This window comes from Antedon bifida, chromosome 11 (assembly GCF_963402885.1).
Source record: "Antedon bifida chromosome 11, ecAntBifi1.1, whole genome shotgun sequence".
Lineage (NCBI taxonomy): Eukaryota > Metazoa > Echinodermata > Crinoidea > Comatulida > Antedonidae > Antedon > Antedon bifida.
The window spans coordinates 16,465,974-16,481,372 of record NC_136236.1 but is presented as its reverse complement, the minus strand read 5'-3'; the positions used below and the strand labels follow the sequence as shown (position 1 = coordinate 16,481,372).

Here is a 15,399-nt window from a genome sequence, read left to right as displayed (position 1 = left end):
ATACATTTTGTACTGAATATTTGATATGTTTAGTAGATTGGGTACTACAGTATTAGCAATTTACCTGGAATGTAATATTAAACCTACTGTAATGCATTATTATGGTGATTACACATTGACAAATCTACCTATCCATTTGACAGTAGATTACAAGGTCATTATACACTGTAGCGCTTTCTACTACAGTATGTAGGATTAGCATTCCTAATTACACAATATGCATAGTAACTTTAGTTATTTGAGTATAGAGTATAGTATAGTATCATTCACTACAGTACAAAGAATTTGTGATATCTGACAAGCGGCATTCTCTTTCTGGCTGTTTTACTTTATACCTTTTTGATTTAGGCATTATTTGTATCTCCATTGAGATCAGTCACTGATACCCACATACTGTAATTGTCGGTTTTTCCCCAGTAATTTGCCTTTGGAGTATATAAATAATAAAGAAATACTGTATATACATTATACCGTAGGTCTACTAATTGACATATCACCAACTTTCCCAGTCTATTTGGTGCCTAGCTTACATACCTGGATAAACCGACATTAGCCATTTCTCCTCGAAGAGTGAGATAGAACATTAATATGCTAAGTTTAGCACTTCATTTTACAATTTTCAGACCCTTCACGACCCCAACACTTCCCCCCCATGGATCTGCCCAGAGAATATACATGCATACGTACTGTATATTTGAGTAGCTCTCTTCTGGGAGAGAATAGGAAAGGCTAGGTTTATCCAGGTAAGCCAGCACTCATAGACTACCAACACCACTTTAAATCCATCAGAGTTAATTGTGATTTATCTTGTTCTATGTTCAAACACAAAAATCATTGGATGCAGGAGCCCAGAGGGGTCAACCTAGCTGGAAAGTTAACCAATTTCTATACTGCATTTCTATCACTTGCTTATATAAACAATACATAAGAGTTGAAGTTTGAATCTGAAAACAGTGGAGGTATTAAGAGAATGATTACACGATCTGGTACACTTATGTGTAATAAATCTTATTTTGAACTGTGACCCCAAGGAGAACCATTAAAACATATTTCAAGCAGTTGAAAGAAAAAGTATATACTGTATACAAAGGAAGTCTGTTCTGATGATAACATATGTTGTATATAAAACGTCATCACTCAATTACTTTAAATGTTTAGGTTAATTCCCACCCAGATTTAGTTAAGATAGTTCAATCACAAAACAATGTTGTCTTAAAAAAGTTGGTGCGCATTTTCTTTTTAAAGAAAATTATATAGGCAAAAGTTAGAGGCACATATTTAGTTGACTTTGACAGCTCTTTTCTTTCCTTGTGCTCCCATTTTCTATGTATCACTGAAAGGAATAAATAAATAAAATATAAATCCATGATATGATATCCATGTAAATAGTGATATTTTGCAAAATTAAGTAAATATGTCATGTGATTTTTTGTTGCTGATCAATAAAGTTGCATGACATCATTCACAACATAGGATAACTAGATTGCAATAAGTATAATAATGATGATAGGTTTATTGTTTGCTTTCATAGTAAAATATTTTTCAATTTCCTAACACCTGTAGATCAATAATGTAAATGGCACAACAGAATTGTAATGTGATGCTTTCAAACTGTAATGATCAACATAGATAGCTTAAAAAAATTCAGATGCATTCAAATACCTTTATACCAACCACTGTATTGTATTATTTGCCAACATACATATTTTGATGAGCACTGTGTGTTTCATTTATTCTTTTACATTGCATGGGATTTTCCATGTTATTTGCTTGGGATTTTCCTGGTTATATGCTGGGGATTTTCCTGTTATTTGCTTAGGATTTTCCCTTTTATTTGCTTGTGATATTCCCTGTAATTTGCTTGGGTTTTTCCCGGTTATTGGCAAAGGATTTTTCCTGTCATTTGCTTGGGGGTTTCCCTGTTATTTGCTTGGGTTTTCCCTTTTATTTTCTGAGTAAAGTTGAAGCTTGACACTGGAATTCAATTTGTTTCTTCTTTATTAAATAAGGAAACAGTTGTATAACCAAATATGGTAAACGAAATTCATATGAGACAATTTCTAGAAAAGTAAAAATTACTACTGTACACATTTTACTGTATTCTAAAATGTAGAAATAAGGTGAGTACTGTACTTATACTTTATAGTATTAGTAGTAGTAATTTGAATCAAACAGTCCATTTGGTCCTTATATTAAACAGTGCCATACAGTAGCTAAAGCTCTGTCTACACTATCAAACTTTATGTGAAAAAAAATGTGATATGCCCATATAATTTTATGGACATGATGATGTCATATCACTACCATGTTTGGGCATATCACTACCATGTTTGGGCACGTCACACTTTTTTGTGTCAAACTAGATAGAGCTTAAGTACAGATTAGCCTTCTTAATGCGTTATTCAGATATTTAGGCCCTATTTGCAAGTGTCTATAGATATTGTTAATTAATTTTATTTATGTTTTGAATTTGAGTTTCTGTGTTCTCAATCTGTATCTTCTTTTTGTGCTTGATTTTGCCATCTAGATTGTTCAGAAAGTAGTATAACCATAAATAGGCCTTATATTCATAAAAATAGCAATCAGTTGTATGTAGTAATAGTATAATACCGACATAAGAATAGCAGTCACCAGGCTGTACAACAAAGTAATATTTCCGTAAACAATACATTTCTAGTGAAATGGATTATTATTGAATTCTATATTACACAATTCGATTGGCAATTGTGAATGTTTTCCTATTGGTTATTCCCAATTGTATCCTGGATGTACACTCCCATTAGTTGTATTGTTGTACATTCACTTCCGGCTGGAATTTATACAGTGTACTGTGTCATTGGTCAGACATAGGTCTATTACTGTCTAGAGTACTTGGTTTGTTTATATTGTACAGTACTTGCTGTATAATTGCATATTTATTATCATTTTATACTGTATATTTTTCTGAGAATTTGATAATCAAACTTCTTTCAGAGCAAACATATTTTCTATGTATATTTTATATGCAAATGACAATAAATTAAAGTAATTTTCCACTGATGAATGATTGAATGAATTTGTTGATGACGTACAGTACTAGTGTATTTCATTATCATTTCAGTTTACGACTTAGAACCCCTCGTTTGCGAATTCCTAGTCAGGGGCACTTCCAATTAGGGACTCCTTTCTGTGAAACGAATGATGGACATTATTTTAACACTACTGCCAGCCACCACCTATTCAAGTGGATACCCCTATTAAGTTCTGTCTACACTATCAAACTAGTTTGAAAAAAAAAGTGTGATGTGTACAAATATGGTAGTGATATGACCAAATATGGTATGACAACTTACATCATGTCCATATAATGGGCACATCAGATTTTGTTGTCACAAAGTTTGATAGTGTAGACAAGGCTTAAGGCCCGGACATTTTATTGGTTACTGAATACTTTTGCATAATTCTCTTGCCACTGTTTCAGAATGAATTCAAATTTTGTTAAAACTTTCATATCTAGTTTAACAGATAATATTTTATTTTAACGTTTAGTTCAGTAGCACTTTTAATGTGAAACAAAAAGTGTACAATTAATTGATACCAAACTTGAGCGTTTAATTGAAATTAATGTTATCGAAACCAAAAGATAATAATGATTTTATGAGGACGATAATTCATTGTTATTCAATTTCAATTTCCTTTGTCATATTTAATAATGATAGATTTATAAACTCTCTAATAACCACTTTAAGAAAGACACTGTTATAAATAGCCTACAGTAATCATAAATTATTAGTATGACCAATTAAGCATTGATCATGGTATCTCCATCTGCTGTTACTAATTGCATAGTTATTTTTGTTGCTATAGAAATATTACCCACAATCAATCAGAATGCACCTTTGTAAAATTTCTGTTCAGATTATGCATAATGGTAAAATAGTATTAATTAGCGTCTAGGTAATATACTGTAATTATATTCTAGTAACTTTAAGTTTTACAATTTAATTATTATTCATCGAGGAAATTAGGATTAGGAGCCACAGTGCAGCTCCTATGAACACCGGTATGATATGAACTTTGTAACTCTTTTCGATACCAAGTTTCTTTATCAGCTTTACGTCCCATCTGAAGGATGAGAAAGAGGAAAGAATCTTGCGTTTTTTTATAATCTGCATACCACAAATTATGACAATCTACACTGTACAACCAAGGCAATCTAACAACAGGATGTTGAGCTAGGTCGCCTTGCCATGATAGGAACTCGTAACAGTGCTTTGATCTTGTATCTGACCACGACAAATACTGTACCAACAGTACTGTACTATGTATCATATTCTCCATGGCACGGTATCTGGAGGGCGTGGAAGTGATCATGTCACAGCCACAGATAAACCCTTTGATCTCCGGAGATCAGCATCCTGTTGTTAGATTGCCTTGGTTTAACAGAGGCACTATACATTTATGCTTTGATTTACTGTAATTTGTAAAATTCAAGAAATAATTCTTATATGTCTGTACTACAGATATTGTTGTTTACAAAATGATGCCTAAATGGCTATAAATAATAATTCAATTCAAATCAGGTAAACAAAGATTATTTACCAAGTTATACATTGTTTACCTGGAACATTGTATGGGTAGGTTTTGAATTTATTTGTAGATTGATAGGTGATTGTACTTTGAAATCAGAAAGAAATCAATATTGACAGATTAGAGGAGGCATATCTAATGAAATTTTGAAAGTCTATTTCGTGCCTAGCTTACTTGGATAAACTGACAATAGCCCTTTCTCCTCGAAGAGTGAGATAGAAAATTGCTAACTTTAGCACTTCATTTTACAATTTTTAAACTCCTTGCGACCCTAACTAACACTTCCCCCCATAAATCTGCTCGTGATAGTATGGTTTGATCTTGTTGCACACCCTTAACTTTAGGCACTGGCCCTAGGCTTTTTTTGGCTAAAAAATAATTGCCCGTACTAGCAGTTTATAAATGTTTATACTACAACCGGGCATATACTTTAAGATAACGAATTATCTTACTCAATAAAATGTTTTACTAGACTCTGTCCGTCCGACAATTGTAGGACGAGAGTTATATTATGCTTTTCTTATACCTGCTTCTTGATTGATACAATTCAAAACTATCATATATAATAGTACTAGTCTTCCTATCTGTCAACAACTAAACTTTGTACCGAAGCTTATTATAAATTTGATTAATTATTAATAATTTGTATATTTGCACATTTGAGGTAATTGTACTTTGAATTGGAAATCTAAGACAAATATGATGATATGAAAATATAAATGTTAATAGCATACTATTAATAATTAATTTGTCTGACAGACAAATTTGTATATTATTAGGCCAGGAATAGTAGTTTTTAGTTCAATGTGCAATTGGAATATTTATTTTATATCAAGCTGGTGTTGTCTGACAATGATACACTTTTTTCTAAAATAAGTACCTGTAGAAATATTAATAAATATTTACTAATTACGGCAGAAAAAAAATAGTAGCAAGAGTTGATGTAGCTACAGTATACTGTTTGCAAATGCGTTATAAATATATCACAAAAATGTCAAGATTAATTAGCCACTCAATGTGTATTATAAATCCTTCAACAATTAACGACCAAATCCAATTAACCTTGTCGTAATTAACCCAAATATGCAGATTACTGTTGTCATTTTGATAGATAATTATGTCCATCTTCAAAACAAAACTTAATGTCTAATAAAAGGTTAATAATCCTTGATTGCATTTTGAATCTTGTCATTTACATGCCAAAGCCTAGGTGTGGTAAAAAATGTAAAATCTGACAGCTGGGGTAGATTAGATATAGTGTAGTTACTTCTGTAAATGCCATTGTTAATAGACCAGTAAAATAGGCCTTTGGGAATTAAAACTTGGTTTTGACACTCATTGTTAAGTAACTCTACAATCAACGCATTTTATTAATATTTGTTGCACAATTAACCTATGTAATGAAGGTTGTAATTCCATCACACCAAAGATGATGAGATTAGTTGATGACTTGCGCTTTGGATTTATTTCAGATCTAGTCAGGATGCGTCATGCTCCTCGTATGCTATGTTGATAGGTAGGGGATAGTACTCCCAATGTGTGTGGAAGAATTAGGCTGCTTGTAAACTTTTTTCAAATACTTGTGTCAAGAAACTTGTGCTACTTTTCCAAATCACAATTACAAATGTCTCGGTAAATTATATAAATAGTATGTAATTTAGAACCTACCTATTTAGCGTAGTTGGCCTCTGACCTTAGTATTCACTATAAATATTGAGGCTTAAAAATTGAAAATAAATGTATATAAATTAAAATAAATTTGAAGCAATGAAAAATTGGTATTAGAAGTAATTATGTTATGTCACGTTGTTTTGTTTCGTTTATGCGTTGCGTGAACGTCATTGCGTTGCCTGGTCAGAACCAAGCTTTAATCTAGCACTGTGCCATACTATACCTGTAGCTTTGAGACAACATGCAACTAATACTACTGTACTATCTTGGTATTGGAATTAATTACATTATGTTATGTTTATGTGTTTTGTTACGTTTATATGTTGCGTGAACATCTTTGCGTTGCCTGGTCAGAACCAAGCTTTAATCTAGCACTGTGCGATACTATACCTGTAGCTTTGAGACAACATGCAACTAATACTACTGTACTATCTCGGTATTGGAATTAATTACATTATGTTATGTTTATGTGTTTTGTTACGTTTATATGTTGTGTGAACGTCATTGCGTTGCCTGGTCAGAACCAAGCTTTAATCTAGCACTGTGCGATACTATACCTGTAGCTTTGAGACAACATGTATTACTAATACTACTATCTCAGTGATTGATACTGTCTCATTGCATTATAAATTTAGAAGAAAACCCAAGTTCACCTTCTGAATATCTGATGCTATTCTGTCACTGTTATTAGATTTCAAGATTCGAGCCCACATGCAGCTTGTGTTTGTCTACCCAATACTTGTTTTACATGTGAAACAAGATTGCCATGTTTTGTATTACACCACAATATTTACATTTATCAAGTAACCATAGAATTCATTACAAAAGAGATATCGTTTATATTCTATGTACTGGTTGTGGTTACGAATAACTTATGATATTCATAAATTGATATGATGTACGTCATTATGTAACTCATAAATAATAGATAGAAATGAATTATGATTGAAAATGAAATATTATGCTAATATGTTCTTAGAAAGAGCTAGGACTAGTATGTATTGTCAATGGGATTGGATTTATTAGAATGTGTTACAGAAAAGTAATATTCAACAACAAAAATAAAAAAACAAAATCGAAAAAGCCAGAGATATTTTCAGTAATTAAACCGGGTTAAATTAACCAAGTCCAATAGTTACTTTTACTGACCACTGCCTGCCCAGTAAAACTTACCATGTTCTCGGTACAACTAACCGTGTGGCTAAAAATCCCATCGAACCTGCAACTCATGTTAACACATGTGAGTCAATCATTGTTTTTAACATCACGGTTAAATTTTGGTAAAGTTATGGTACAGTAAAACTAACTGCATGAAAAAAATGCGAACGATGGTCAAATCTTCTGATGACATTGGGTAAATCTACTGTGGTTAATTTGATCGTTTTTCAAGTCCAGTATGAACAAGGCCTTATACTATATTTATCTACTATTCCTGTAAGTTTACAATCAAATCTTCTTCATAATACAGAAATTAGGAAACATGTCATGTCTTGAACAAGGATTTCTAATTCTTCAATATAAACATTCTTTCAATTATTGCCTCTGGATTTAAAGCGTATTATTAGTAACACAGCAATGTTTGATTGAAAATAAACTTTCACTGTCATTAAATCTGTGAATTCCTGTGAATCACATATTTTATCATCATAAATTCCTCTGCTTTCTTGACTCAACATTTATCTTTGTTCTTCACTATGTTCATTCAGGATGATTCAGGGGAAAGTAATCTATCTATCAGCTAAAGGGTAATTAGACACTTAGAAGAAGGGAATGAATCTACATCAAAAAGTTGAAAGTGTCAAAGCTTTAGGTTCATAAAGGTTTAAAGATGAACTCAGCGTCCTCTTATTTCCTTTCCTTTCTTGTCCTTTCATCTTCTATTGTCTCACTCTTCCCTATTTTTCTTTCGCTAAATACTCCTTTTGTCCTCCCCATACTCCTTTTGTCCTCCCCATACTCCTTTTGTCCTCCCCTCTCCTATTCTCCTTTCCTGTCCTTCTTTGTCCTTTCCTCTTCATTCATTAAGGTTTAAAAATAAACTCAGCGTCCTCTTCTTTCCTTTCCTTTCTTGTCCTTTGATCTTCTATTGTCTCACTCTTCCCTATTTTTCTTTCGCTAAATACTCCTTTTGTCCTCTCCATACTCCTTTTGTCCTCCCCTCTCTTATTCTCCTTTCCTCTCCTTCTTTGTCCTTTCCTCTTCATTCATTAAAGATGTATTGTCCCCCAAAATCATGAAAAATAAAGATTTTTAAAATCGGACTTTGAATAGGCCATTTTGCAGTTTTAATGAAGTTGTTCACTTCCTTAAGAAAAAAAACGGGGGAAAAAATTATTTCACCTATAAAAAGACAAAATAAACAGTTAAATTACCCAAAAACTCATTGTCTTCCAGACAATTTGACAATTTTTTGCTTTAAATTACATTTTTCTCAGGTAAATACATTTTTTTCAGACCCAATTTTTTGTGAGAGTGAATAACTATTATGTGACATTAAAATAACTATTCAACAAAAAAATTTAAAAAAATATTTTTTTAGGGGGACAGGTTTAAAAATAAACTCAGCGTCCTCTTCTTTCCTTTCCTTTCTTGTCCTTTCATCTTCTATTGTATCACTCTTCCCTATTTTTCTTCCTCTCTGCTTAGTGTACTTCTATTCTTGTAACACTCCCTTTGTTCCACATTGTTTTGTTCCCTCCCTTATTCTTCTTCCCTCTCCTTCACTCTCCTCTCCTTCCCTTTGCTCTACCTATTCTTTCCCTCTCCTAGTATCCTTCCATTTCTTTTCCTTCCTCTTCTTCTTCTCTCTCTTCCTCCTCTTTTCCTCACCACTCCTCTCTTTCTCTATCTTCATGTCTTCCTCCTCTTCTGCTGCTATCTAAAGTGGTGTTGTTTGTTCATAGACAGACATTACAAATCAAGCGAGAGATTAATTTCTTGTCCATATCATAATTTCAAATGAATTTTGAATGAAATGGAACATTTTAAACATTATGCATCAAAATTGACCACTTATTATTACATTGTTATCACCAGTTCCGTGGTTTCCTTTTCAATCAGATCTATTTTGTTTTTCATACTGTAGTATGTTTTCACATTATCGTTGATATTTATAGATTATTTCTTAATAAGATCGGATAATGATATGGTTTATATTACATTCCGTATGTTCTCTTTAGTATGAACTCTTACTAGTGTAATGATAATAACGTTTAATACTTCTGTCAAATAGATTGGACTGGTTTATCGAGCCAGGTGCAAATATTTTACGAGACAACCGAGTATTATATATTAATTTTGTGTTTTAACTGTTATTAGAAGTGTTGTGTTGAGCTTATGATGTTCATTAAAAAACTTTTGTGTAGGTGTTCTGACGACAATGTTTTAAATTGTATTCAAATTATTTTAGTCGATTGTTGATACTGTATATAAATTGTCCATAATAAAAAAATAACACTGTTCAGGGAAAATTTTCATTTACAAATTTTGTTTAGCAATATTGCTAATCAAACTGATTTTTAAGTCGAGAAACATAGTTTTGTATTGTATTTTTTGCTACACAATTTTAGAAATGTGTAGCAATAAGGTTGTTTTGTATAGCTTTTTGCTACGCTACACTGGCGAAAATGTTCCCTGGTATTACAGAATTTGCCTATTTATGATACTAGGTGAATAATGGCATGTTGTATGTAGAGATACAGTACAGAGAATCAAGGGATCATTTTAATATGTGGATTTAATGTTGTTTTATGTTATTGTTATATATAATTTTCCTACATTTTATGTTATCTGGTTTATTTCATCACCTCCCCACCTTTTCCTTTCGTCTTTCTTGGAATCAAAGGGTCTATTGTTCTGAGAATATTCTTCTTCATTTCTAATTGGTTAGTTTACTTCACCTCATCACTTTTTATTGGTGAATTCTCAGATTCTGATTTGAAAAGGAAGCAGGTCAAAGGTACAATTTAAATCAGTAGTAGAGTATGCTCAAACTTAGCTATGTTTAAAGATGACATGCTCTGTCAGAGTTAAACTCTGTCTTCACTATCAAACTTTATGTGCCCATATATGGACATGATCATGTCATCACTACCATACAGTAGTTGGGTATATCACTACCATATTTAGGCACATCACACCTTTTTGTCAAATTAGTTTGATAGTGTAGACAGAGCTTTAGTTTAGCTTTTTCTGTGTTTAAATGCAAAATCAATGCGTCAGTTAAACATCTCTAGTGTGTGTAAACACAACCCTCGACTTCTACTTCTTCCAAGCATGTTTAATACATCATTTGTCACCAAACTAATTTGATTAAAGACACAATAATCTCATCATTGATTGTCACAAGAATTAGTAATCATAAGTGTTATTTTCACAGCTGGTCACATTAGTAATTTTTTTGCCCAGCGTTTATTTCGACAAATTGTTGCTGTAAGATTTGACAAATGTAAATACGTTAACAATGTGTGTTTTGAAGTATAGCACATCTAGATCAATTCCATCTCGATGGTTTCTTTGCAATGTGAAATCGTTTTCTAACGATTCATGACAAAATTTGTATGTAAATATACTTGATTGACATACAGTATTAAGATTTGTAATTTATCTGTAACAATTCTGAGTATACTGTCATTTTTCATACTGTGTTCTAATGTTTCTTGTGTGCACAGTAGAACCCCTATTAAGGGGACACCATTAGGACCCAACAGTGTCCCTGAACAGGGTTGGTCGCAGTGCAAAAAAAAGTATTGCCATTTGTTTCAAAGGGAAGTGTCCCCTGTAATAGGGGTGTCCCTTGAATCAGGATGTTCCAAAAAATATATTATGATCATAATTTAATATTTCAACATTTTTTAATTATAGGTTGAACATGACTATCATCTTGAGGCTCTCGCTGAACTACAGTCAAAGGTCAGACCCCTTCCAGGTTAGTATATATTTATAACACTCACTTGAATAAATCTGCGAAAATTCTCTTTAAAAACATTTACACAACTATGTAAGGTAAGTTCATTGTTTGCCGTGTTTATATTGTATAGCATGCGTCATGTTTTATTTCGCATTCTAACCTTTGAACTATTTAATTTGCATAATGACCATATATGTCAATTGACTGCCATTAAAACTTGCAATGTATATTAATACATGTAATGCTGCATGTTTTCAATATATTTTATGATATAATAAAAGTTTAACATGGGTTTTGTAATTTCCTGAAGATTGCAAGATCGTCATTGTATTAGATAGTTTCTGAAGACTGCAATATTTTAATTTTTTAAATCCATATTTATTATTATAAATATTCAAGGTTGAATATTATTCTTATTATTCACAACACAAATTAATTTTGATTATAATTTAATACTTGCATATTATATTATTCAAAATTGAAGACATAAACATATTTGCAAATTTTGTATTCAATAATATTTGCCAAGCATATTTAAAAAAAAAATATATTGGATAATTTATATAATATATTGGATCATGTAAAAAATATTCTACTGCAGTTACTGCAGTAACTACATTGTTAAAGCAATAACATATGATTTTAGTTTGTTTTAATGAGGCATTAAATAAACAGGTTAATGAGAATGCAGTTACTGCAGTAGTCTATTTCGTGCCTAGCTTACCTGGATAAACCGACAATAGCCTTTATCCTTGAAGATAATAACTCGAAAAGTAGAAATTTTCATTGAGCACCCCTCTCCACAAATGGTATAGTCCATGAATTACTGCAGTAATTTATAATTTTAACATGGTCCTATTTTATTTTATATTTTGAATCAATAATTTATTCAGAAGATTTATTGCAAAAATATTTGAGTATCAAGCCACATGCAGGTAAATTAATTTGTAAACAATTATTAATTTTTGTGAAATAATTGGTAAAAAGGGCTTCTTGATTTCAGATTTAATAATTAACTAAATGTTGAAATTCTAACTTCCATTTCAAATTTCACTGTAACTAATTTATAACTAAATTTAAAAATAATTGTTAATTAAAAGTTTGCATTTTTTTGTTTATTTGCATGTGTGTGTGTGTTTTAAGTACTGTAAATAACCCATTTGGAAAGTAGAGATTCGTTTAGGATCATACTGTATATTTATTGTTGGGCCTACATTCCAATTATATTTCTCATATTTCCCTTTGCATTATGATTTAGTATGACCACTTGCATCAGCAAAAGAAATTTGCATAAAAAATAAGAAGAAAATGCCTCCTGCTGTATGCCATTGTATGGAATATTAAATCCACTAATATATTCCTCATGTTTTATTAAACCATAATGAACCATGTCAAAATGATTATACTGCAGTTACTGAAGCTTTTTTGAGTAATCATACATAGTAGCTCATAAAATTTTACATTGAAAAATAATTATACATCATTGCAGTAAGAAAAAGTAATTACTGCAGTAATTGCAGTAGAATAATTTTGACATAATCCATAATGAATGTACAGTATCTGCATGATTTTTATTTTAAAATAAGTTTTGTGTTCTTTGCATTTTTTTAAAACTGCTCTTTTTTTTCTTTTAAATTTGTGTTTGTGCATTCTCCATTCTTTGCATTAAATCATCCCTTCGCACGTTATCACTTCATCAGCTCATGTTCTTGGCCAGGCTTTGGGGATATCGGTACCATCAGAGGACCAGCCTCCAATTCTGCCTTATAAGCGTAAGTTTAATTAATGAGTTCAAAATCAATTTATATCATTTTTTAATAACCATACCGTAGTAGAAAATTAGAATTCCATATATACTCATATAGTAGCTCTATTAAGAAATAACAATTGACAACTTCCTTGATCATTGATTGGTTCGTTAATGTCATGATACAGTATAACTGTACAGTATTGCTAAACTACTCTGTGCAGCGTCTGGGAGCTAAGTTAATTGGTCAGATGTTTTGCCCTACTATGTACCATAGTGAACTGCGACTGTGACTTGCGAAAAAGGTTCTAGGATGGGACTCGAACCCATGACCTTCAGATCACTATCCTGGCGTCCATACAGTAGACCACCAAGCTTGTCTGGTTAAGATTCAAGCCCAAGGAAGCAGCCTGTACTGTACTATGTTACAATATTCTGAATACACAGTAAAATGAAATCGGAGTATGGCAAAATATTTGACCAATGTCATAGAAATTTCAATACGATAATAAAATATACATACATAATTTATATTGAAATTTAACATAATTATAATAATCCTTAATTTACTTCTTTTTGTAGCAAAAAGATTAGTCTCCAATTAATATTTTCCTTGATAAATACTGTATTAATATTAATTAATTTCTTACTCAAACCATAAATAATTTTACCATATAATTTAACATAAAACGTAAATTTCTTTTTAATGATGAGAACCCAATGTAAATGAAGATTTGTCCACTTTAGTCTAGATATAGAATTGTTTTAGCTTGACTACATTTACTGTACAAATTCAACTCTCCCCTACCACTTTGACACATGTGCTCTCTAAATCTTCAGCACCTCCGACAACTCCCCCTTTCCTACCAAAAGTTTCTTTATCTTTTAATTTACCGACACCTTTTTTTTATAACCTTTTCTTTAATTTCATCCATAATTTCTTTTAATTTATTTTTTATACACTAATTGCAATAGATTAATATTTCTGTTACCACCATTTTAAATTTTGATTTAAAAATATTATTTAATAAAATCAAAATCTCTCAAAACAAAAGTTCAACCAATGTTTGCTTCGTCTTTGTCGTTTTGAAAGTCCAAACTAACTCATATCACCATTAATGTTGTTGATTATGCTTTTTAATTATAGTCAGATAGATTTGATTTTGTAGATTTCATTTTTTTTTTCAATGGTTTTTATGTATTTTAATATGTTTGGGATTAAAACAAGCTTTAAATTTTATATTTTACATTTATTAATTATTTTTTCTTCCAATAAATTATTCAAAACTAAATTCATTTCAGGAATTGTATTTTATAATATTTGAATGCCAAATATTTTTTAACTTTCTTTTAGGTTTACTTTACCATGAATTGCAATTATTATTTCATTATAAAAAAATCATTTAATTCGAATGTTTAGTTATCATTTCATAATTTTCTTATTTTGCTTCTTTTTTTTTGCTGCACACATAAACAAAACCAGACCCCTTAAAGAAAAGCACCCGACCGGTGCAGAACGATAACGAAACGAGAAAAAGTAAATCAACACATCGTGCAAAAACTCCCCCTGCTGTTGCGGAGAAAAAGACACGCGGTCAATCGGTCAAAGAACAACGGTGCTACGATAACATTCCAGAGGCTGACTACGATGACGATACGCCAGTTGGCAATGAGGAGACGGACTCGGACGTACCTGTCATGGCGGTACGGCCTACGGTACAAAAGGGTAAACACGTTCGTAGCTCAACATATAATGGCACCAGTTCCTTTACCGAGCAAAAAAGAAACGGTGTAGAATCTCCTGCTGCAAAAAATTTACCAAAACAAAACAATGCTAAACATTCTAGGCATAAGACTGTTGATGTTGCGTATGACCGTAACGCAAATCCGAAATCGCCGATTGCGAAGACGCCAGATAAATTGCCATATCACCATCAGTGTAAGTCTTGTTGCCGTGCATGTTCACGCTTGATTGGTTTCTGGATCACTAATCTTTACGTGTTCTTAATCTTGGTGTTTGTCGTCTGCTAAAAGTCTCTTCTGGTGTAATCTTTTACTTGTGCATATAATAATTCTTTGTTGATATAATTGTCCATTTTACCCTCTCCTTTAAATTGATGTGTTTCCCATCTTTATCAGTTTGGTTCCTGGTATACTAACCTCATACTTCTGCACGATTCTGTGTTTGCTGTTTTCCATCTTTCCCAGTTTGGTTCCTGGTATACTAACCTCATACTTCTGCACGATTCTGTGTTTGCTGTTTTCCATCATTCCCAGTTTGGTTCCTGGTAAACTAATCTCATACTTGTGCACGATTCCTTGTTTGCTGTTTTCCATTTTTTGCAACTCGTGATCATTTCCTCACAGTTTGGTTCCTGGTTTCTTATTTCCATAATTGTAATTTTGCTTTGTTTTCCGTTTAGCACAATTTATTTTTTTCTGTTTTGTATTCCATTGTTCATTTATTGTTTGGTTTCTGGTAACATTTCCCTCAAATCTTGGT

At 31.8% G+C, this 15,399-nt stretch overlaps 1 protein-coding gene across 4 annotated transcripts in view; it reads left to right on the top strand.

Moving 5' to 3' along the window:
* Nucleotides 1-15,399, top strand: part of LOC144856326 (uncharacterized) — a 33,096-nt gene that overhangs the window by 6,331 nt on the left and 11,366 nt on the right. For 2 of the 4 annotated variants that reach the window (XM_078714303.1, XM_078714301.1), the window contains exons 3-5: nucleotides 11,104-11,167; nucleotides 12,850-12,921; nucleotides 14,380-14,835. In XM_078714303.1, coding sequence (XP_078570429.1) covers nucleotides 11,104-11,167; nucleotides 12,850-12,921; nucleotides 14,380-14,835 — 592 coding nt within the window. Of the gene's footprint in view, nucleotides 1-11,103; nucleotides 11,168-12,042; nucleotides 12,085-12,849; nucleotides 12,922-14,379; nucleotides 14,836-15,399 lie in introns of all 4 variants that reach the window. The other 2 variants (XM_078714302.1, XM_078714304.1) reach the window with 2 other exon arrangements.